Here is a 26,015-nt window from a genome sequence, read left to right as displayed (position 1 = left end):
TCTATTACAGTGAAGTACAAATCGATTTTAGTCTTTATAAAAAGTCCCAAATCTCATCCCGATAAAATGACAAAGCAGAGATACTTCCCTAAACAGCCTCACTTAAAAGCTTGAAAAACAACTGCAGTGTATTGATTTTTTTTTTTCCTGATCTGAAAAATTCAGTTTCTAAATTCTAGACCAGATCATTCTTGGCTGCCTCTCAGGCAGATTCAAGATGCCCCAAACGACGCCAATGGCACTGAGGAAAGCAGAGTATAAAGGACAATACACAAAGCAGCACAAAAGCCTTGAATGTTCTATTTAAAGTGACTTTATTAAAACATTGTTAATATAAAATGTGACCAAGTACAATTTTTTTTGTAAGAATGTTTAATAAAAACATATTAAAGAAAGAAGGAGCATCAACTCTTGTCAAAGCACAGGAAAAACCTACCAGGATAAGTAAAAAGTTCTGCAGCATGTTCTACCAGCTGGTCCCAATGTGTATTAGGGTCGAGTTAGCCGATGGAAGAGACAGGCAGCCCAGGTTCTTCCCTAAGAAGCTTTAAGGTATTTAGCAGAGGTTTAAAATAACACTCCTCAACAGTAGGAGACTTTGCTTTCATATCTCTCCATATCAAAGTAAGGTTAGAATGCGCATCTTCACGTTGGATTTATACCTTTTCAGCAGCTGAATGTACAGAAAATTAGATTCGCTGGTAACTGTAAACCCCAGGGTTAACATTTGTCAGCTTTGAAAAGAAGGTGCAAGTCAATGCTAATTATACACCTAAAGAATTTGTGCTGAAGTTGTTCTAAGCTATATTAATGCTGGATGCTCTTAGCAAATGCTAAAAAAGGTCAGCTAAGAAAAAACCAGCAGTAAAGTCCAGGCTGATAGCAACAACAAGTATTTTCTGAACTGCTGAATGCAGAGTCAATATCCACGAATTACAGGAGTTTGTACATCTCAGGAAACACGTAAAGAAGCTTTCAGAAGTCTATAAATAAGGCTACGCAATGACTTATACGCTGTGGCAATCTTCTCCTTAAGCTAAGAAACCTTTTAAGAAAACACTAGAAAAACTGGAGGTTTTGGGCTTGGTGGTTCTATTTTTCTTGGGGGGGGGGAAGGGGGTAGCCTACAGCATTTTCCTTGATCAACAAGTAAGTTTTAATGCTCTATCAGCATCCTCCGCTTGTTCAGAGCAAGCAGCACACCGATTAGAGGCAAGGATTCTTCCAGGACATCTCAAACTCTTCCTATAACAGGCAGAAGAAAATCCTAGAGCATCCAATTCTGCACATTTAACTGCCCCTGGCACTGAACCAAATGTCAAGTGCTAATCCACGAGAAGCCTAGCACAATTATGGTCTAGGAGATGGTGACCTTCTTATAGCCTTGGCTGGGACCCATTAGACCCCCGTGTTTTGCCTTCTACCCCAAACAAATGCTATGGGACTACTGCTGAGGTAAAGGGAAAGGTCAAACCTTTGGCATTGGAGCAGACCAGTCACTGGCTGTGCGTAGGGGGAATTAAGGCTTCAAGGTGAGGTAAACACAGTGAGAGTCAGTGTGTAAATCATGCTGCATTTCAGAGACGACAGATTCGAACGACAGCTAGTCTTGTTCTCTACGTTTTAAACACCAAACAAAGATCATTCGAAAGCAGAACTGGAGGCAAGTCTGCCGAGGGCCACCTTGAGATGCCTCTCTGCACCTCGGGAACAGATGTAACCCACATGTTGAACGCTGAAGAGCATGTACCCACACAAGGAGGAAAAAAGCACCAAAGTTGATGAGTCCTTGAGACGATAAGCTGCTTAAAAAACAAAGAAGCCTTATACTGCTATGACCTCCCATAAACATAGTGGTTTCCTGACACAAAGGTAATCTACACTCCAGCAATTCCCAGTGCTGTACTTCCAGCACTACTATTATGAAGAGTTATGCTCTAGTAAGGAGGCAGTGAAATCATTAGGCTTGTGTTCCCTGAAGACAGTCTCTCCCATTCATTATGTGTTGTCCCATTCCCCTCCACCCACCCCCAAGTCTTTAATCCAAAGACCAGAAACTCCTGTCACTTCCCCAGGTCATTTTTCTAACACTCTTATGTTATTTTAGCAGATTTGTAGGGTACAAAGACAGTGCTTCTTTGGATCCATCATTTTGGCAGTGCCTTTGCCCTCTTCAAAAGAAAAGTGTTTTCAAATAAGAGGTACAAAAGTTACTTTCAAACTAAATGAAATATAGAAATCAATGCAATTCTTCTGTATGCTTATTTTTCATCCTGTTTTTGCCAGTTATCTGAAGTATGGAATTATTTGCTTATTTGGAACCATTGCACGTGCAACGCTATTTCTTACAAGCCATGCTAGCAAGGTTTCGACTGAAAACAGCGATCTGGTCCTGTAGGTTCCATTTCTAGGATATGGAGACTCTCATCTGTTTTTCTTTAACACGTGTATGGTAACTTCTCCCATCCTCTCAATACAGTAGCTACTAAGAATTTTAACAGATATTAAAAAAATATCCAAATGAAACCACACTTTTATCACCATTTTAAAAACAAAAATGCATATGGTATTACAAAAGTTTATACAAAGGCAACATTGAAGAGTTTGAAAGTTACTTCTAGAAAAAGACACAAATGCTAGTAAATTAACATACAAGGAGAAAGATATTCCACTCCTTCCCCAAAATTGGTGTGATGTATTTTGAAGTATCTTTTACCAGTTGTCTAGAAAATCAAAGCCAGTCTTCAAGATAACACTGCTTGTACTAGTCTGCAAGGAAAACAAAAAAATAAGATGTTGTTGTTCATTATGGTATTACAAACTCAGTACTTGACTGCCTATCTACAAAAGAAAGTTTAAAATGTTGACTGCCAATATTTCAAGTTCTTCACCTTGCTCTAGGATACCTAAGAACCTACACCAGAAAATGCTAGACATGGAAAAATACTCACAATGACCAAAAAGGCAATTCCAGATAAAAGTAAAATTCTTGTAGTTGTCTGCAGGCAAAATGTTATTTTTTCCCCCGTGGAAAAATTCATAAAGATCAATTTTTAGACTAGAGTGGGAATTGCAGAGAATGAAACAAGACACGGAATGCAAGCATCGCTAATTCAATGGATTGCCTGTTGCAATGACAGCCAGTTGTTTCCAGAAAACCACACAGTTTAAACTTTGCTAACAAGTTATTTACTAGGCTATCAAGAACACGCTCACTCCTGCAGTGCTGCACTTTTAGCCATGACATTTAAGGTGATTTTAGTGTTCAGGAAGACTATTCAAGGGACACAGCTGAGTCTCTGGATTCTCTTCCTAGATCATGGCTCTCTTCCCAGAACAGGGAAGATAATCCAGAAAAGAGGAAACAAAGAAAATTCTGTCATACTGTCTTCTCTGCTACTCTGTTCACATTTTGACGTGGGAGGATTGTTTCTCCACGGAGAGAAAAATCACGCTTTCCAAACTATTTCAGTTAGCTAGAAAACATTCACAAAGGAATTAAAACTGTAACAAACCATTAATTTGTAGGAAAACATGAAAAAGCCTTTAACTAAAACCAAAGGACTACCGCGGTCACAATTTGTAGCAAAACAGCTCAAGAAGCATTATGTCCTAGCTTGGGAAAAAAAAGAAAACACTAAACATAGGGGTCCAAATACTGAAGTGGCTTAAGTATTGTTCTCTCCTAAGTGCTACCACTTCCTTCGCTTCCAAGTATTTACCTCATCCTGCATCTTTCTGACCTTACATCATCTTGTTCGGAATTTAAACAATCACTGTTGGGAAAATACGGTAGAGAAAAAGCCATGCAACATGCTTAAGGTGTACGGTAATATGTCAGGCTTATGCCAGAGTGATGCTACAAATTACAAACAGAACTGCAGAGCTCTGTTTGAAGAACCACTCCGTTTCTCTGATTCACAGTTCTCAGGCTTCAGATCTCTTCCTTTTCTTTCCCTCACCATGTCATATCCTGTTGTTCCCTTTCTTTTCTCACAGATCAGCATCTGCTTTTTAAATAGCTTCAGCTGGCTATTGAGCTGCTTAAGGTTAGTTTTTGTTGTTGAGTTGTTTGGGTTTTTTTATTAAAAAAAACATTGAGAAGGCTAATTCTGGAAACTCATTCCATTTCCATTTTGGACTTTAAGAGAAAACACATTTGAAAGCAGCCCAGCTGCCTGGAACAAAGCACTGGGAAATGGCTGTTGGGCTACCGCTTAAAACAGCTGAGAAACTAGTTCACCATTCACCGCTATGCTGTGTGTACCCACAAAGTATCCTAGACTCTAGTTTATCTACTTTTCAAGTTAAAAAACTTTTTTTTCCATTGTTTTGCTGTTTCAAGAAAAACAAACAAACAAACAAACAACTCTTTTACTTGATATAGCAAGCTCTTTACCCCAAAACTGTTAGGTAGGTTGCTGCCAGTTAGCCACTGGATGCCATGTCAGCATTTGTGCTATTACATTTAAATGACGCCTTTATCCTGTGCACATTACTACATTAAAAAATACTTGATTGAAACAAAAAATAGCAGTTAACATGTTGGTTAAATAGACTTCTTTAAATTTGCAGGATAAAAAGCTAGCAAGCTTAGCTATGGCTTAATGCTTTATGGAGTCCCTAATCTTCCAGAGTGGCCTTGTCAGATTTTAATGTGCTACACAGTTTTTAAATCTAAGGACAGTGGATACAGCGGTCCTCACCTGTCCAGGCATTTGCGGATCTGTAAGTATAGTACCATCAGTATCTTCCTTATTTGTCCTAGAAGATGCCAGGTCCTGTGGTGGGTCAGGAAGAAGGAAGTCATCTAGAGAACTAGCAGGGTGTTGAGTGGGTCGAAGTTTCTCCCATTCGAGAGATACGGAAGGTAGGCTGGGGGCGACAGACTTCTCTGGTTTAGTTATGCTGGGCTTCTCGGCTTTTGCCATCTCCTTTGGAGTAGACTCTTGTCTGTAAAAAGAGGGAAGGGGTTTCTCTCCTTTCTCCATGGACTTGATCTGGCTGGGGGTCAGGGACTGGAACTCAGACTTGTCTCCTTCAAACTTTGAGCGCTCTGCATTTATCTTCCAGAAAGAGGACTCCTCTTCCTTTCTGGATGCTATCAACCCATCAGAGCCAGGGGTCTTACTGGCCTGAGAAGATTTAGGGACTTGGACACCAGGTGCTGCTTTAACGGGCTGCCTCTGTTCATTTTGCAACTGGGCACCACCTTGTTCTTGTATGGACAGAGATGCAACGCTGAACTCCATCTGACTCTGTTCAGGGTTAAAGAAAAACAGTATTTCAAAGCCCTTCACAAAGACACAGCTTTGAACTTCTGATCTTGATGCATGTAGATAACACCTTTGCCGGTGGCTAGACAACTCCCAGATAGTAGATACCACAGCAAAGCTAACTTATTTTCTCTATAAATGTCTCTTTGTAGCTACATAAAAAGAATAATTTTTAAAAGTCTGAACTGCAAGCAAACGTAAGAGTCCTAGACCTGCTGCAGAGGAGTCAGAGTGGCACTTGAGTGCCATCCGAGCTAGCAGTGCATAAGCATGCACAGCACTAAAACATTAGAATAGCGGCACTAAAACATTAGAACAGTTGTGGATGCATTTTGAAAGCCATAGATGTTTTACATGAAAATATAAAGCAAAAAAGCTTTACAGTGTAATTTAAAAGGCAAACTTCCATTATAGTCTTTGAAAGAGTTGGCAACATGTTACAACTCCATCTACTTCCAAGATAAAGGATTAGATGTAATGGGTATGCATAGATAACGTGGTTTTTACAATTATAATGCCCCTCTAAAGGAAGAGAAACAACTCCAGCAGGACCAGTTCTTCACTTATTCCAGAGCCTTGTTTTGTTTTTACTTGCAGTGCAGATAGCTAGCTGTACTCGTTTCTGAGAGGTAACACTGGGTCAAGGAAGCAGGTGACCACAGATCTTGCAAAAGCCACCCAAAAGCGAACATTACTTCAAAATGTTCATTTTACTTACCACCACTTCAGTATTCTTGATTGTCAACTAGCCGGACACTCTTTAGGCTAATAAAAGTTAAGCCTTATTTCACTCTGAGGAACACGTAAGCGTTACTGTATTTAGAGCTACGCTGTTGTCATGATGGGCCTGATTAGTTTTGAAAAAATTCAGAGGACATTTCAAATACTAGCTTTTGCTACAAGCAAAAGTTGTTCATTACAACACTGAAGTTCATTACAGATTTGTGATGTTTTCTCCATTCTACTTCATTACCTGGCCTTTCCTGAATAAAACCGCAATAGCGTCTATGGACCTGAGTCTAAAACAAGCCCTAGTTGCATATCATTTTCACTAGAAGTGTTTGATCTCGAGTCCTACATTATTGTGCATGTTAAGTTCAAAGGGACTCTAGATCTAGCAGGTCTTGCACACCTAGTATTTAATATTCAGAAAGGTCTCATCAAAGTGCAAATGTTAACTCAGCAACTGATTATTTATAAAACAATTTTTTTTAAACAGTCAGAAGCTGACTACACATAATTTGATTCATGGACTAACATCTGACCTTTCTAAAGAATTAGATACATTAGATATTTTTCCAAGGCAAGGAAGCACCAAGTTCCGTGTTTTCATTAAGAATATACTGTGTTATCAAAAGATGCAGAACATAAGCAAGCTGTAAGTAATTATAGCTCAGCTAGAATAAGGTGAGTGCAAGGATACATGCAACTCTTCCCAAACAGCTCAACACCTCACCCTGCCTGCAAAAAACTAAGACGAAAAGCCTTAGTGCTCCAATTTTTTTTTTTTTTTTTTAAAAACAAAAGTCATGACGTAAAGTTAAGAGCAGGAGTTTTTTCCTTAGATAAATTCTGCATAAACAAATTATGGATGCAATGGTGTTGAGGATTATTTACAGTGACTGCCATTCCCTATATTAAAATATAGGGATTCATTTCCCTAAGCTCATTTGGCAATTCTACTGAACAGAGATTTACAACCCTTAAGATGCTTTAAGACTTCAGAACTGATAAAATCCCAGCTTAAAAAAACCCACAACACAATATAAAATAGATCCGCACTTCCCAATATCCAAGAGAAAAAAAAAAAAAAATTTCTATCTTGGAAGACTTAAGTACCTTGCCATATAGGAATTAAGACAGTGCTACTTTCTATCCTTCAACAGTCTTCCTTCTTCTGAGTAGCCTGTGCCAGGGCTCACACTAGAGATGACAGTAGCTAAAGGCCACCATAGCAGCAGTCAGTTTCAGTAAAATGATTCCTTCACCCCCCCAAGCCCAAGAGAGAGGGGAGGTCAGTGCCCAGAGGGGCCATCACAGCCCCAGACCCACCAGAACAGTGTTGGAAACAAAATCCAGGAAAAACACTGATGGAAGGGAAGCAGGGGTCTGTTAGAACAAAAATTAGAAAAAGGAAAACCAACAGGATGGTTTTGCCTTTCAACGGCAGCAAGATAGACAAGCAACGCCAGGCTTCCTGGGAAGTTCTTATGCTGTGGTGCAAGAGCCACTGCCTGTGGTCATGTTTTATGTTCTTTCGTATGGGTCCAAATATCCACTCAGAGGTCTGGTTTGGAAGCGGCAGACCGCTGCTAGTGTAGAGAAGAGCGTGGCACTGCAGCACAACTTCAGGCAGTTGTACCTTTTCCAACCCGCTCGTGGATGCATGTTCTGGAGAGGATGCCCTCTTTGTCCTTATAGAACGCAGACCGTGGGGTGTACCTTTCCATTTCAGAAGACAGGACCACCCAACATTTAAGATTGCATATTTGTGTCACGGTATGCTTTGGAGATCAAACAGTTCATAACCTGACATGGAATAATCTGAATGAAAATACTTCTTCAGGAGTTTGCTTTCTCCCCCAAGGAAGGCAAAGATGACAAGACTACCCTGACAGGTTCTGAAAGCACCGCGTCTCAGCATGATGTAAATACAGCCCCGAGAGGTCAGATGTATAATTCTGCTTCTAGCATTTAGCTCGAGAAGCCAAGAACTTCTGTGGACCAGCCACAAGTTATTCTGTTTTCCTTGAAATACATAATGCTTCTATTTGACTTTCAAAGTTACTTAAGACATCTGAAACCCTAAGAAATGTAGCTGATGAAAGAAAATGATTAATACACAGTATCTTTCAAGTCACAAAATTGGTAGTGAAATACTATAATCACCCTCCCTGCGCCTCTCCTCCCCCCCCCCAAAAAAAAAAACCAACCCACCCAATACAGCAGCAGTATAAGTAGGGAGCTAATTTCATGCAGAGATGGAGAAGACCCATGTGTGAAACACCCCATGCTGACATCTAAGTCATCAGTAGTATTGTACATTCCAATGAGTCACTAGACGCTAGAAATGTGAGTTTAATTAGCGTTCTGCTCTCAATTTCTTAAATCAGATTGCAAACTGACAATTGATTGGGTCAGCAGGAGAGGGAACGAAACGACATTTAAAAGACAGTTACCCAAAAAAAAGCATTTCCTTTTCCTTTAGGTTTGCCAGCCATGAGAATATCTTGATGCACATCTCTCCTGGCCCCAATCAAACTTACGGTAGCAGCTAGTCCGTAAAGGGCTGTACCGCGTGTTTGCTTTCCTCGGGCTGAGGCAGAGCTGCTGTGAGCTGCAGTTGCACACTTGAGCATTTAGCAGCAGAACTGCACTTGTGGCACTCTACCAGCTGCCACCTTGGGGAAGCAAGCACTGAACATTGAGGTAAGATTTGATGGTCAAAAGTGAATTGTCATTTAGGCACAGTTTGGGATTCTAGAGATAGGGTTTCAGTCCCCAGCTGCTTTCATAGATTTTGTATGACTTTGAATGAGCTGCAGTTTCTGTACTTTAATTCCCCATCAAAGGAATAAAATAAAAATACTTTCTTTTTCCTACCATTTGTCCAAATTGTATTTCTGGGAACTGTTCAGCCCAGAAAGTCTCGAGAGTTTACAGACAGGCTAGTACAGTCCCAACTGCAATTTCTAGAAGTTATGAGAATTCAAATAAAAGCTATTAACAGCAGTAGTATTTTCAAAATATTGCAAGAGCAAGTCATTCTCAACACATTAAGAGAGAGAGGGGGAGAGAGAGAGTACATGTGAGAGCATGCACGAAGTAGTATTTTGAGGCAGAGCAAACCTAGGAGTCTGTGTTCTTTTCGGTCTTAACCCTCTGGTCCCAAACCACTACAAGGGTTAAAATAAAGGATGCCTAGGTCTTGGATCATCTTTCTGTCTAATAAATGTAAGTAATATTAAAAATTGCAGGTTTTAGGAATTTGTGTGTCCATCTTTCCTTAAAAAGACTATATTAAGGTATTTAGGAATTTTATTTATTGGATTAAAAAATTTAGACCTAACTTCAGTCTCAAGGCAGGGATAATCCACCAAATCTTAATATTGGCTGTATAGACTCATGGGAAACAATGTATTCTAAAAGAGAGGCACCACACACTAAGAACATAATGATTTAATAATACTGTATAAAATCAGGTCTCAGTTCATAAGTCTATATTAAAAACAAGATGACCACAAAGAACCCAGGAGCTTTTTCTTTTTTTTTAAAGCATCTTATTCACTCATCAGGAATGTGTAGTATTTTACTAAACAGTCAAGCAAACACAGCCAAAACAAATTGTTTTGCTTGGCAGCCTGAAAAATCCAAATTGTTGAGACAAAGACTGCAGAAACACTGTCAAAAGCAACTTGTTTTAAGCACAGCCTGATATATGCAGAGGTAAGAAAGCCAAGTTTAAAATGATTTAGAAGATGACTTTGCTTTGCTGAATGGACAAAACCAAAATAAATACGGGACCCAAAGTAGTTGCAGTTTTTGCTTTGTTTCCTGTGCACACCGTGGGTGTTTTCAGGATCTTTTCAGAGTCAGAAATAAATCCTTAGGTCAGCAGAGACCAATTGCAAGGGCAAAAATAGAGCAAAGCACTCAAAAACAATCTAAGTAATTTTAGTCCATACAGAAAGACAACGCCAAAGACACATAGCGTGGAGCTTCGGAGGAAATTTCATGATCTACTCTTTGGTGATATGAACAGCATCCTAGTCTGCCACTGTCACTGGTTAGCCTGAGCAAACTCATACTGACAGTATCTAGTGTGTGCACGGTTTTACACTTAAAAACAACTGTCTAAAGATTGATGCAGGTAATCGGATCCTTAGCCGAGAACATCTGGCCATGCAGATTAAAATAAACCTTGAACACTGCTACTATTACCACAAGTTAGGTTTTTTTTGCTCAAGAGTTAATAGTCAACAGTAGTCTTACAGCACTGTGTTTTAAACATCTGTAGTCTAGACCAAAAAGGGAAGGGAAAACCCAAAACCTCAGGCACCACTCTTTTGTCTTTCCAAGGAAGCATTGCCATTTATGCCAGCTTGATAAAAATAATCACACCGAAGCATAGTTTGTAACAAACAACTCTAATATCAGGCTGCTAAGGAAGGGGGGGGGGGGGGGAATTCTTTTCTGTCACTTTCTTCCTATTTAAAAAAAAAAAAAAAAACAAACACAAAAACAACTAGGACTTGTACCAAGAAGGATATTGAAGACTGTCTTTTAGTTTTAGATAAGGGAAACAGTTTGCAAACCACATTTTTTATAAGTGCAACATAATTTTTTTCTTTCTAAATCATCGCTGGGATTAGATCACTTCTATAGCAATATAATTAAGGAATTCACACGGGGAGGCAGCAACCAGATTACTGAAGGGATTGAAGCTTGACACTCTCTTTTTGCCTTTTGTTTGTTTGTTTGTTTTTAAACACACCTTGAAGACTTCTCTTTTCAACAAATATCTGAGGGCCTGTTGAAAGCAGAAGAGAGCTGAAGGAGGAAAAAGTCAGGAGTTAAAAGAAAAAAGTACAAAAAGGACTCTCTAAAGCTATCTTCACAACTGTTCTACCTGTATCAAGACCAACAAATTTTAGATGTGCATGTGTCTATTTTAAGCATTTGGAATAAAACCTATTTTAGTTAATAGCACGAATTAGAAATAGATTCCAACTTATTCCCATGCTGCTCTGTGCATTCACTGTGTTAGCTGAGGTGGCAGACTGAAATTATATTTTCTGGCCACTACTAAATTAATTAAAAAAGAAAAAAAAAAAAATCACACCAAAACCAAAAAGTTCTGAGTTCAGGAAGAGTTGCAGAGAAATTTTATTTCCAAACCCAGGCATGATTCTTGTTTTCCATTTATATCTTGGGATCCATGCTGAGTTTCGCTGAATTTTTACTTCAAACAAACCAAGAAACCTCAAAGGCTAAACTCGGCCAGTATGACAGCTTTCATCTCACTTAAACCTGAAGCCATAAATAGAATGCCCTAAATTCATAAACCTGGCTTTAGCTCCATTTAAAAATGTAACCCACATTTCAAGATGTGTTATGTTCATGAGGGCTCCACCCATGAACCAAATCACTGTCTCCAATTCAATCTCTAGTTCTAAAATGTCAGCTTATTTGCAGTGCCATGAGAACTCGTTGCTTCCTGAGTAGTCTTCCTTCTGAGAAGTGCTACAGTTTTCTACTAAAGACAATTAGTATTTTAAATGCTGTCTAACAGCTAACTCGGCAATCTACATTGTATTTCTGCTTTGTTTTCCTTGTTTGAGGGTTTAAAAATAAAGAGGTAAGACAAGAACTTTAAATACACATCAACCTGCTAAAAATGGTGGAGATAGTCATGCAAGTGTTTGCTGTGATACAAACGACTTAAGCCGTATCTCACATTTCTGTTTAAAATGAGAACACAGAAAGCTTACTTCTGACAGAAGTTATCAAGCCCTTCAAGAACGTTCTGCCCAAAATGACAGCAATTTAGTACACTGTTCTCTGGGTAAGTTTGACAGCCATGAAATTAGGGAATCCATTGCACTAACTACCATGAGAAAACTTTGTCCATACCTAATCAACTGGAATCACCATTGGCATCACTGTAACAGCTGAGAGAGGCTCCAACTTGCAGAAAACATGCCCTCCCCTCTTCTCTACTCTTCTCATTACCCTATCAGTTTTCCTGAAGTTAGTTACAGACAAATACTGATTTTGCTGCATTATTTTTCTTAGTCTCAATGTTAAAAAAAAAAAAAAAAGCCTATTGGTTTTACTGATTTACATCTCTACTTTCTCCTTCTCTGCAAAAGCAGAAAGTGAACATCACATTGCCTTCCTTGGATAAGCCAGAGCACGTTCACGCAAAGCTGCAAAAGAACGAAGGGATTTTGTCATCACTGCAATAACATGCAAAAAACCAAACCAAACCAAAACCTCTGCATTAAAGGGAGATCAGGGAAAAGACTATTATGGAAAGAATAACCCATCATGTGGTAGAGCTCATAGAATGGAAAGAGCCGGACAGCCTGAAATAACAGCAGGAACAGATCTGGCTCACAAGACACTGAACGTGCGTTACAACATGTCAACCTTCTTAGACAGCTCATTCAGGTTTCTTATTGTTTCCCCACGCTGGACCGATTGGGCAAGGATACTTTTTCCTTAGCCAGTACCTCATGGGGGAATTGCCTTCCAAAATTATCTTATTAAAGTAGTGGTTAGGGAAGAGATCAAAGAGTAAGCACAAAGCAAGATCTCCACCTTTAGAAATGGAAGACTCAGCAGTTGAAGGATTTGGCTGAAAGACTGACACAATATGAGGCACTGGGGAAAAGTGAAAAGGAAGAACCCACACGAACCAACCAACCCACACCCCATAAAGCCGGACAAAATGGATTTTCTAGAGTTTTGCTAAAGGAAAAGGTCATGCAACTTTTCAACCTACAGCTGACGCACAGCTTTTATCTCTGGTCAGCAAGGAGGGAGGCGGGGGAAGAGGGAAGCACAGCTTGATTAGCTGAGACAATTATTTCTAATTATTTTCTAAAGCAACCTCCTCCCCACCTCACTTTTCTTCAGTAGTCACACGAGTGTTCCCATATCATTCTGTGATCCTCCATTCATTACAGAATAGTATGAAACTAGAGCATCTATCCATTGCGGTCCCTCATTTTGAGACACCAGAAGGACAGTAAAAATAATCTTAATGGGCAAGGGATAAACCACAGGCTGGGTTGAAAAACACTTCACTAGACATACAAGCACTTAAAAGAAAAGACAACTATCAACTAAAGAGAAAATTCATTTGAGTGCAGATGCATCTCATCATGGATCACTAGTCAGTGCATTACATGAAGCACTATCTCCAGGAGGTTCAAGTATTCAGAACTTACAAAATCCTGTCAAGACAGAGCTTAGAAATACGATTACACCTGCCATGTTCCCAAAACTGAGTTTTAGGGTTTGCACCAAAATGTAGGGGAGAGACAACACTGCTGTCTCCAATGTATGATTTATTTTACCTTATCGTCAATGAGGTCCACACTCTTCTCACTACTTTTCTTTTCTTGACAGCTTCACCCAAGTACACCCATGCTAAAAGCCTCTTTAGTATTATACTAAAAGCCTGTGGCTGCTTCTTCTAAGGGTCCTGAAAGACAGGAGGGCTTGCCTGAGCTACCAGGCTTCCACTGCAGGAAATCCTCCACTGGCTTCTGAACCACCAGAGCTTCTAAGGGAATTTTAAGGCAAGTGAAGACTGGCAATGGTTTCTCTTTAAACTGCAGCACTGTAGGCTGCAGGGACCCAGGAGTCACATCAAGTTATAGGTTAATCAGCATCTGCAAAGCACAGATGGGGTGCTAGCTACAGGCAGTGACCTTGAGCAGGGAAGGGAAGACTGACAAGTCTAGGGTCAACTGGATCAATTTAGTATTCACTGGCATTTCCAAATAATTACTCTGCATTAGGCTAAGATTATAGTCATAAGCTCATACATGATTATCTACATAGTTCAAGGGCAAAAAATGGAAGAAACAGGGGAGAAGCAGCTTTCTCTGGCAGATAAAGCCAGAAAACACAAAGTCTGAAACGTGATTAAATTAACGTGCCCACCATACCCAGCTGAGAAAGGCAACGAGCTGTGGTTTTGCTCCCAGATTTTCTTCAATAAGAAGAATTAAACTTGATTTCCCACCACAAATATGGTGCAACTGTATTTCCTCAAACTGAAGGTTCAGAAAGATGGGGAACTCGGGCTCTGTCTTAGCCTTATGAGAATCCCATCGTAAATAATGCTTTAATAAAATACCAGAGGTAAAGCGGGGGGGGGGGGGGGGGAACAAACAAACAAACAAACCCAAAACCAACCCACCAAAGAAAAAGACATTATTTTTTGAAGCAGCTGCTTTTTGGAGAGGAAATAACACAATGCTTCTACCATAGCCCCAGGTTAACAAGTTTCATTACATTCTAGTACATAACAAAAAGACGAAGCATTAGACAGGCTTTAAGAAAGAACCCAATGAAGTTACTAGGTATCTGTACCTTTCTCATCCCATTTCCTAGCTACTTTACTCCTGACTTCTGACTTCAAAAGTGAAATGCAGTTATGTTTATACAATATCTGAGACACTGGTCTTGCTAAACATGGAAAGTTGTTTACAAAGAAAAATCAAATAATTTGTAATTAATCAGTTTTACACCTGCACTTGAAGCCAGAACATTAGTTCATGAAGTACATTTTGCGTTTCTGTTGATGTAAATCAAAGCACACCAGTCCCATTTCATTTGCAGGACGGTCACTTTACACAGCTCCCATAGAATAAAGGTGACATTAGTCTATCAAGTCTCAAAACGAAGACGATATAAATGCACAAGGAACAGTATGAAATGACAAACCAACATTAAAAATAAAATTGCTGCATATTTACCTTTGTTTCCCAGGAGAATGGAGCCGAGTGTTCATCTTGCCAAGTTATGTCCTGAAATAAAATTCAACAATGACTAAAAATTGGAAGAGCGCTTTACCAGCTCAGGAGCATCATAGAGATGACATTATGTTGCACTGCTGGAAGCATAACAACCACTACCACAGAACTTCCTACGAAGCGAGAGCACTACTTAGAGATGGCACTGATTACATTTTAAGACTGACTGAAAGCAAGTTCTCTGAGGGGAAGACTATCAATTAGTATACCAATTTAACCTACAAAATATATGAAGGTTTAACCTGGTCTAAACCTCTTGAAACGGTTTCTCTACAAAGAGCTTTAAAACATATTACATTTCCAGTTTTCTACTAGGCGTTTTCTTTGTCAGCCACTAGCAACACACAGGGACAGAAATAACAAAAGGAGCAGGGGCCTTAGGGAAATAAAGTCCCATTTCCTCCCCTCTGCAGACCGGGTGCAACCAGGCAGTCATACGGCAGTGAGACAGCTGCGCGTCCATCAGGCCAAGCCACAGCTGGATCCAGCCCTGACAAGACACATCGTTACGCCACTTCAATCACCATCAGTCTGAAATAAGTATTCAGTGCTGTCAAAAGAACCACACGATGTCCAGAGTAAAATCCCAACCTGAAATAGCTTCTTTTAAGAAGCTATTTTTCTGAAAATAATCCCAATTTGAGAAATTTAAATAATCTCTTCATACACGGCATGCCCTCCAGAAATACATGCAACCCACATTGAAAAAAGAAGGGGTGCAAAATAAATAAATAAATAAATGTCATTCACATTTGTTCAAGACTTGCAACAAAATGATCACACTTCTACTCCTAGTCATGGATGAGACTCATTTGTACATTGGATGTTCACGCTGGTAGAGGTAATGAGTTGCACCCTCCATACTGAGTATACCACTGCTTGGCCACCCCAGTACATCAGGGGAGGAACAGGAGTCGGAACAGTGGATGGAAGGAGGAAGGCCAGGAGTAACCATGCACAGGGAAGGAGAGGACAGGACAAGACCTGGAGTGCTTGTTTCACACTCCTGCTGTTCGAAGAATAACATAACTAGACCATGTTTTAAGCTAACACCGGAACCCCACATCTTACCATGACTACCCTTTTCTTCTTACTTCTGACCTCTGCCTTTATAGAAATACATTTCTCAGACATCTGATAGCCTTCTCCTGATCTGCCATCTCTTATTTCACCCTAGGCAGATTCTGCTGGCCAAGGGCTATGAAATCACAATGACAAGTGTCTGAAACCATCTCCCAAACATGAAAACGTGTCATTCTCCAACTATGACTCATCTGTGAAACACAGGGTTTCAAGCAGCAGAGTATTTGTGGTATATATGAGTGTGATCCCATGCTCTTAAAAAAGAACTGGGTTGATAGAGAACATCTAAAAGGAAAGGCCCGGGCTCTGCTGGACCACACATTCTGGCCAAAAAGGAAATTTGGTACAGGAAATTTTTGCCAAGAACACAAGTGTAATACCAGGTTCTCTCATTCCAGGAGATGGATACTCATTTATTAATATTTAAGGGAAACAAAGGGAGTAAAAGGCTGCTTTTTAATATCTGTTCTAACTTCTACCCATATTTGCACCGTGGAGAGCTGCTGACCACGTGGGAATGCCACACCACTTAGGTGGGATGCCTCGCAGCAGGTGAGTGTCAAGTTATTTCAAAATCATTTTAGGACCGTATCCTTTGCCTCTGAAACTGGTGGAGTTAGCACTTCATTTCTGAACCACGCATGACAGGAATCACAGTCCAGGGGAGAACAGATATGGGAGAGCCCAGCCACTGGATTGGGTCTCACACACAAGGTAGGACCATAACACTTCTGTCCACATGGGGTCTGGACAAATCAGTACTTGACTTCAACCACAGCAGTAAAGGACAGAAATGAAGTCCAGCAAACAGTGTAACACACTTACATAGTGTCACAGCACCTTAAAGCTCCAGACATGTAGGCACAGCTGTCTGTGGGTTTTACCTAAGGAGCTTAAAGGAAGCTCTGACTTCTCGCCATTTACAGGACATGCAAACCAGCCGTGGACCAGTTTTAAATTTGGGAGCGAGCCAAGACCATCCTTGTCCTGGATCTGACAGCCAGTTCTTTATCTTCCTGTATTTGAGGCAAGTGTAGACAGCGCTGGGAGGGACACCTCTTCACCCAATGCTCCCTGCACATCCTCAACTCAGCGATGACAGCGCTGCTGCGAGTGAGCCCTGCTGACAAAAGACTGCCTGCAGAGGGATAGAAAAGCAGCACGGGGAAGGCAGAGCGAAGGTATGAGGTTGTCATGCACCAGGATGTCATTCCCTACAGGACGGAGCAAGTTGGCTTCCCACTTCATAGGATCTGATGTCTTCTCAACCGCCACAGCACTTGTTGGCACCTCAACTTGTAACCTCAACATCCAGCTTAGGCAGACAAAAAGCTTCTGAAATGAATTAACGGTATTTTGGTACCAGTTGTTAAAAAGTTCTTGTCAGAGACAAAATCTAAGACTTTCATAGATGATTTCAAAAGATGGAAGTAGTAGACATTTGTTAGGCAGGAGCAGTTCCCTGAAAGAAAAGGACCATAAATTTTTCTTCCTAAAAGGATGGCTCATTGTATCTCAGGCTGCACAGCCCAGCACACCTCAGAGCCAGTGAGTCTGAGGAGCTTTGCCCACATTCGAGAGATCTTCCATGGGATCTAGCAAAGGATAAAATAGGGTAAGACATGGTTTGAGGATACAAAGCTTCAAGGAGCTGATGTCTGTGGTTATTTGAAGTGTACCTGAAGCTAGGATGAAGGAGACAGCTGTCAGGTTCTGTCCATTGTCACGGATGGGAAGGAAGTTTGTGGCCTCCTCCTCTTGTGCCCTCACACAGAGGACATGCAGAGGACCAAGTGAGAAGCAGGAGAACAACACAGTTCAACAGTTTCCTGTCTGATGCGCCTGATTCATGTTTACCACCAACAAAATCTGAGAAATAACTTTGCTTTCTGTAGAATAAACAAGTTCTCACATGCTTGAAGAAAATGGGAGCAAAAGAATCAACTATTTCAATATTCACAAAAGTAAATTACAAGTGGAAATTCTAGAGAAAAAGGCTTCAAGGCTATTTATCATCAACGCAGATTAGAAGAGAACCATATCTGATCAGCTTTTGTTTTCAGCACACAACAAAGCCTTCTTCCAGAAAGAAGGCAAATAAATAAACTTTTGTTCACCAGCGTTAAAGAACCTATTTGTAAGAAACGGGGCCTCATGGAACATATTTCATAGCTAAAAAAAGAAAAAAAGAAAAGAGAGCGAAAGAGAGGCAAAAATCCGGTCATACACTTCACTTCAACAACCAGCTGCAGAATATATAAAAAAGAATCACAAACTATGTTTGCTATATGTACGCAGCTTGTTGCAAAACACCATCTGAATTTCAAGATGGAAGACACTGGTAGAAACGTGCCAGCGTATCTGACACAAGCATTGCTCAGAGCAGCTGACAGTAACCAGGCAGTCACAGACCCATCAACAAATGCATCTCAGAAGTGTTATCAGAACAGGACTTTCTGGTTATTGGGGTTTAACTGCACTCAAAAGCTGCCCTGCGTTTTTCGTTTTTTTAAAAAGCACAAATCTATTACAGGCCCAACATAAAAGTTATTGCTATATTGAATATTTGTTGCTTTAAAGCATTTTTAAGTAGGAGATAAAAGGGTCGATCCCTTGGCTTGGTGCCAAAGTTCTTAAGGCTAAGCAAAACAAATACTGTATCTGCCTTCAGGTAGATAAGTCAAGCTTCCCTATTAAAAGATGATGAATGAAGTTAACCAAACTCTCTTACCTGTCATTCCTCCACATATAATGTTTACTACTTCCTAAAGCACATGGCATTTTCTTCAATTAAAAGTTTAGTTATTTCAAGTCCAATTTTTTGAGCTGCTGAGTACCACTCAAATACTCAATATCCCTTTAAAAAAAAAAAATCAGACCTTAAATCAATGTGTATGTCACACTCCTCTCTTAATATTGTCCCTCTTTATCCACAAGAGTGAGAACTTGTTGTAAGCTGAATATCTAAACTATCTTTCACTGAACTTAACAGGGAGGATCCAGCGGCATCAACTAACATCAAATCAGATGCTAAACACAAGCTGACCACTACAGCTGTCAACAGATGGTAGCCTCTCACACACTGCTGTTTTGCCACCTATTCCACTCATAATGGCTCATAAATTATGGCGTATTTCAAAAATAGCCCATTTGTATTACATTTATATTCAATCCCAGATTCTATTTCCAGGTTTTACTCTGTTCAGTTAACCTTATTTTCTACCACTACGAGCATTAGACATAAATGGAGAAATGCCATCAGTTGGAGGCTGCTTGGGAAAGAGGAAGCTCTACTTGAAGGTTGCAGCCTCCAAAAGCCCTAGGAAGCCCTCAGCCAGAAGGCCTAGGCTGTCTAGACACAGAAAATGATACTGAAGCAACAAACAGTCTCCTGGTGCTGGGACCGTGTGCAATGACAGCAAGTCAATCTTCAGCAAACAGGACAAAACTTCTTTCATGGGGGTGTTAAATGACCCTATTAGCCTGGAAGAGATGAAAAATATATGCATGACCGAGACCACATGACTCTAGAAAACAGAACAAGATAGAGAGGCAAGAGATACGGGGTTTTGCTAGGAGAAGATGTTGGAAAATACCAAGGCCTGCAACCCCATCAAGGTTATCGAGCTGGTGTATTCTGGGGTCTGTTTCAACTAGGAAGTCTTAACTTGACACCATGAGGCCAACAGTGGACACAAAATGGCTGGTGTTAGCAGTTGTGCGCATCCTCACCATGACAGCATGGTGCACAGAGGTAGATGCCAAGTGAACTGGGTGCCACCCAACCCAATTCTGCTTGAGAGAGAAACGCTGTTTGGGGAACCAGGGAGCCCAATTCCTGTACTTCCACTTCTTTCATCAAGCTTTTTGAGACTTTTTAAAATACCTTCAGTTCTTCGAAAGCAAGGTGGGAGATTAAAAAAGCAGCTCTGCTGTCCTGGCACCGATCCTCTTTAGGAATATGTCCTGGTTTCAGCTCCCAGCGAGAAGCTGAGAGGGGGCACAGCCAGGACAGCTGACCCAAACTGGCCACAGGGATATTCCATACCATGTGACGTCACGCTCAGTATATAAACTGGGGGGAGTTGGCCAGGGGGCGGTGACCGCTGCTCGGGGACTGGCTGGGCATCGGTCAGTGGGTGGTGAGCAATTGCATTGTGCATCACTTCATATATTTACCCAAAATGGGGCTCACATCATAAACCAGTGTTACACAGCGCAGCAAAATGGTATCCTTGATCCAGCTCCCAGAGGTGACAAACAGCACAACAGGGAACATTACTGCAAGTAAGGTGTTACATAACGCAACTTTGAGAGCAAGCACAACTTTGGGAGTAAATTAATCAATAGTGTGGCCAGCGACTATTAAACCAATATAATGAATGCTTATATCAAATTTGCCTTAACACGCTCTGGTCAGATCTGTTGTTACCTCAACACTTTGTGCCCCATGTTGGGCACCAAAAGGACTGTTGTGGTTAACCCGGCAGGCAGCTGAACACCACACAGCCATTCGCTCACTCTCCTCCCCGCCCCCGCAGTGGGATCGGGGAGAGAATCGGTGGGGGAAGTAAAATTCATGGGTTGAGATAAAGACAGTTTAATAGGACAGAAAAGGAAGGAAAAATAATAATAATAATGATGAAAGAATATACAAAGCAAGTGATGCACAATGCAATTGCTCACCACCCACCGACCAATGCCCAGCCAGTCCCTGAGCAGCGGTCACCGCCCCCCGGCCAACTCCCCCCCAGTTTATATACTGAGCATGACGTCACATGGTATGGAATATCCCTGTGGCCAGTTTGGGTCAGCTGTCCTGGCTGTGCCCCCTCCCAGCTTCTCCCTGGCAGGGCATGGGAAGCTGAAAAGTCCTCAACTAGTGTAAGCACTGCTTAGCAACAACTAAACCATCGGTGTGTTATCAACATCATTCTCATCCTAAATCCAAAACACAGCACTGTACCAGCTGCTAGGAAGAAAATTAACTCTATCCCAGCCAAAACCAGAACAGAACTGCATTCACAGTGCATGTACAGCTTCAGTTATTAACTCCATGACTGGCAATGCCGCAATGAGGATAAGACAATGGAAGAAAAGGAGCAGTGACGCTCAGCTGACTCTAGGCATTTGCTAAGAGTCACACATGGTGCTGCAGTGCTCTAGCACTACAAAATGACTGGATCATGGCTACAGGATGCCACGGTCCTGTTACTACACATCTATTTTCTGTCACAGCCTTCCCACACAGCCAACATACTGAAAGGTGTTTTGAAAATGTAAGAGATGCTTATACTTTGAGAACTTACAGTCCTGGGCTACAAGTTCAGGAGATGAATTTGGTGTTAGAAAAGATATATGGGAAACAGTGGGGGTGAGAAAGAGGGAACCAATTGTCCAGAGATACAAGACCACTACATATATCCTCTGGACCACCTTATCAAAGTGGTCACATGCATGAAAGTGGGACTGAAATGGTGAGAGTCCTGTGTGGGTAAATCAGTATCTTCAGCACTCATCCTTGTTTTGCTTTCTCCCAAGTCCTCCAAAGAACATGAGGTGAAAGAGATCAACTTTCCATGCTTAAGCACGCACAGGTAGATCACTACAGATTGCAACATCAGTTAACAGGGAAGATGAGCTGTGGCTGGAAACATGAGGCTTTTAGAGCAGGTGTCAGCAAGAACATCTTCAGACCAAAACACGCACACTGAAGGCGCTGCAACATCAACAAGTGATTCTGAGGTATGCAGACTACTCTCCGTTTCCTTGCCTCAGGATGCCATACCTATCAGACAGCAACAGCAGCCAGGACTAATCTAACTGCCCTGAGTGAGGGCTGGGTGACCATGGTATGTGCAGCAGTTACGATGGCAGTAGTACAGCTCAGTAAGCTGTCAGACCAGAAGACAGCAAGATAATAAAGCTCTGTAGGCAAAGCATTTGCAAGTCTGGAAAGTTGAACCGAAATGGCAAGAGACGGGCCGCAGTGGCTCTGTAACAGCAAGACAAGGAGGAACAATTAGTGAGCCAGGGCAAATGTCCAAGAATCAGGTCGAATGCCAGCAAGGGAGCGGGGGGAGAGGAAGCTATCAGATGAGGAGCCAGGAAAGGCTCCAAGGCTCAATAGTGCAGTTGGAAGAACTAAAATGGAAATGGAGGATGCCAAAACGAGTGGAATCTCTTTTCTTCAGAAACAGGATTTATATTAACTTCAGCTTGGAAGTCAAGGAGGAAGTCAGTTGAGGCAGATGCTTCCAAAATTAAACACTTTGCATCAAGTATTTTGATGAACCATGCTTTCTTTGGTTAATGGCTACACAAACGCTAACAACATTATTTGTATCATAGCTGTATTTCGGGGGAAGAGGGGAAAGAAAACAACTTGCCAAATTTCAGATGGACTCTCTAGCTGTTTTGTCAAGCAGGAAATTATTATTTCCATACGGTGCAGCACAACAACCTACAACATGCTTGCTTTCCTTCCGGATCCACATAATTCAAAGCAGAAAGCACAGCAGAGCTGTCTGAGACTGGGAAAGCTGAACATACTTTCCACAGTCATTAACCTAAATCCTTTTGCAACTAACTTCAGGTTTAGGTTTCCTTTCAAAGACTGCTTGCACAACCAAATTTGCTGTCTTGCGTCCTTCTATACCTCTTTTTCACCAGGAGTTATGGTCTACTACTATCAAATATTTACCCAGAATTTCTGGTATCACGGACTAAACAAAACTGAGCTTGACCACATGTTCTCTAACTCTAGATACGATGTGTGCGTGGCACATCATCACACCTTCCTGACAGGTGAAACACAGGCAGCAGTCTTCTAGCACACAGCTGGTCGGGAACCGTGATGATGAGTATCTATGTGCTTCAAACACTTCTTACAAATCCCATTGCAAGGGATATTGGTGAGGAGGCTAAAAGCAGCACTGTTCTCTTTAAACTGGATTGATGATTACAAATGCAGAAGCAGATTATTTTTTTCTGGTAGAAGCAAAGTAAGTTAATTAACGATGGGTCACTTTAAGACATTATATTAACATAGTGAAAGATACCAGCTCTGTAATCATAGAATCATAGAATCATAGAATCATTGAGGTTGGAAAAGACCTCTAAGATCATCGAGTCCAACCGTCAACCCAACACCACCATGCCCACTAAACCATGTCCCTAAGCGCCTCATCTACACGTCTTTTAAATACCTCCAGGGATGGGGACTCCACCACTTCCCTGGGCAGCCTGTTCCAATGTTTCACCACTCTTTCAGTAAAGAAATTTTTCCTTACATCCAATCTAAACCTCCCCTGCCGCACCTTGAGGCATACCAAGATGTAAAAAAAAAAACCACCCCAAACCAAAGGAAATCTCATACGCAGGATAAGAGAGATACAGTATCTGAAGAGCACCGTCAGGTCTTTGCAAGCATTGTTAGACCTTCCTCTTCAAGGGATCACACTCGGTAACATGACCCACCACTCCGGACCAGGTACTCTTATACCTATGAATTTCTAGAAGGGCTGCCACGCTTCACTATTAGATAGATGGCTCTTGAAGTTTCAAAATCCATACTTTTTGCCATCTATCTTTCCATACCCTTGTTTTTCCTGGCACGCGACATGGAACAGGCTGCATTTTTTTAAGGTGTCAAAAATACCAAGAGCTGGAATGTTTTTAGTGTTGTATTTTTAACTGTGTCTAAAATCAGAAACAAAAAGGAAGAGATTTAATTCAGCATAAACATTCCCTACAGCCCGTTTTCAGCAAGGGACTATTTCTAGAGCTAGCCACAGCCATGCCCGGCTTTCGGGGGGAGCTGGTACCGGCCTCTTCTGTAAGTCTCCGTTTTGCAAGATCCACTTCAGAGTTACTTCTGCTTATCTCAGACAAACTCCCATTTGGTGCCTTTCCCGCTTTTAAGGTCTGACCAAGTTCCCTCGCTCACAGTGTAACATCCCGCCTTCCTGCAGAGTCACGGAGGGGGGAAAGAAATACATCTCATCACCAGGGCAACTCCCCCCGTTGCCACCGACTAGAAACGCCTGCTTCTCTTCACAGCCGAGCGCCGGCTCGGCGGCGGCACAGGCGGGCAGAAGCAGCCGTGAAACCGGGGCAAGGCTACGGCCACCCCGCCCGTGCGGCGGCGCCGGGGCTGTGGAGCGCCCCTCGCCCCCAGGCTCCGCCATGGCGGACCCCCCTCAGGCAGCCGAGCCGCCGCGCCCGGGCAGAGTCAACGGCCCCCGCCCAGGCGCTGAGGAGAGAGGGGCGGGCCCCGCCGGCGCCCCCTTCCCCCCCGCCCCCGCCGGCGCGGCGGTACCTCGTCGCCGAAGTGCACCACCTTCTGGCCCGTGTTGAGGCGGAGGCTGGGGTAGGAGGTGGGCGGCGCGGCGGGCCGGGCGGCGCCGCGGTGCGCGGCGTAGCGGGCCTGGACGTGCGGCTCCACCAGGCACTTGTCGATGATCTCGTCCTGCTGGCGGGGCGGCAGCCGCTCCCACTCGGGCCCGTAGCGTTCGCGGATCCGCTCCTTCTCCGCCATGATCTTGCGCGCCATGGGGCTCAGCGAAGAGAAGTAGCTGAACCGCTTGCGCTCCCGCTCGTCCAGCGGCCGGTTGCCGTTCATCACCGCCGTGCGGGAGGCGGCGATCGCCGCTGCCATGGAGGCCATGGCCGCCCCGCCGCCGCCAGCCCCGCTCGCACCGAACCGGGCGCGCTCGCACGGCGGCAATGGCAATGGGAACGGGAACCGCCTCCTCCGCCCCCCTCCCTTCCCTGCTCCGCTCCCCTCCTGGAAACGCCGCCTACCCCTCGCTCCCTATAAAGGCCGGCCGCCGCCCCACACACCCCGCCTCCCGCACGCCCAGCGTCGGCAGCAGCCCCTGACGGCCTCCCCCGCGGCGCCGGCCGCCCGGCGCTCTCGGGAGGCGGGGAGGCAGCCTTTCTCCTTCTGCCTCGCAGCTGGCGAGGGAGAGAGGCCGGCTCCCGAGCTTGCTTCGGTATCGTTACTGTCGGTAGCGTGGGGCTGACCGGGTCAGAGGCCAGCCCCAGGCGTGCCGAGCCAGAGCCGAGTTCCAGGCTGCGGCCACGGCCATGCGCCCCCATGCCCCGCGGCCTTCTGCGCTCGTCTCCCACAGCCCTTCCCCTCCTTTCCAGGAGGCAAGCAGTAGTATTCCCACGCTGCCGGGGCCAGGAGCACCAGGAAACGACTTGCCTCAGCTGGCAGAGCAGCACCGGAGCCAAGAACTTGCCTTTCCCAACTCCTAAATAAGTCTTACTTGTTTCTTGACATGATAGAAAGTCCAGCAGCTCCTGTCAGAAGAGCCATCGTGCCTGGGATGGGCTACTTCATCCAACTCAGGAGGCTCAGCAGCAAGTCAGTCCAAAGCCTCTGTATTATTTTGGTGAAACAAAAAAGTTACAGCCCAAGTGTAACAAGTCCATGCAGTAAGCGTTAAGTGTATCAGTAAACTAGATTTCCTATAGGCTGAAATAACTAGGTTTTTTGGTCTTAGGTGCGCTGCAAGAGGAAGAATGCTTTCTTCCAAATGTTCAATGAATTAGGAGAATGGGGGGTAGAAAGTAGTTGGTGAAGAATAACTGCAGCACACCACCACCGTCTTAAAAGAATGTTTCATTGCCAAACTGTTCCAACTTTCTGAAGTCGAGTTGCCAGCGTTATGACCAGCTCGTGTCAAGAGTAGGGTTCTATTTAGCCTTAACTCTTTTCTCTGAGCCTATTTTTCTGACTAATGTACTTACAGGGAGATCCTGTGTTAAATCAACCTTTGCTCCAGCACCCTGCTCGTTCTATTGGCCCTTCTCCACGCTTGGCGCTGTCTGAAGTCATCTTTATTGACCACGGGTGGCCGGAGTTGTCCGCCAAGACTCCCCAACACACCAGTATTGCAGAGGACAGCCCATCAGCGCTGTGTAACATCTTTAAGAAATTCTTGACTAAGAATATCTTTCCTGGCATATGTGAGGGTTTCAACAGGCCTTTTCCACAGCCACTTGATAGTAGCAAATGTTATTAGTTGCAACTTGTATTACCCAAACTTGGAACTCAGTATTTGGAAATTACAAAATACTTGGGATGAAACTGTAT

At 42.8% G+C, this 26,015-nt stretch overlaps 1 protein-coding gene across 1 annotated transcript; it reads right to left on the bottom strand.

The window, feature by feature from the left end:
- Positions 1-297: 297 nt before the first annotated feature.
- On the bottom strand, positions 298-24,620 carry C3H1orf198 (chromosome 3 C1orf198 homolog). Its single transcript, XM_076334074.1, has 4 exons — positions 24,231-24,620; positions 14,771-14,821; positions 4,707-5,258; positions 298-2,769 (listed from the first exon to the last, which is right to left on the bottom strand). Exons 1-4 carry the CDS (start codon positions 24,576-24,578, stop codon positions 2,713-2,715), a joined length of 1,008 nt encoding a protein of 335 aa, XP_076190189.1. The 5' UTR covers positions 24,579-24,620; the 3' UTR covers positions 298-2,712.
- Positions 24,621-26,015: the final 1,395 nt, after the last annotated feature.

Source organism: Aptenodytes patagonicus, chromosome 3 (genome assembly GCF_965638725.1).
Source record: "Aptenodytes patagonicus chromosome 3, bAptPat1.pri.cur, whole genome shotgun sequence".
NCBI lineage: Eukaryota > Metazoa > Chordata > Aves > Sphenisciformes > Spheniscidae > Aptenodytes > Aptenodytes patagonicus.
The sequence above is the reverse complement of the archived record's forward strand: the minus strand, read 5'-3'. Positions and strand labels throughout refer to the sequence as shown.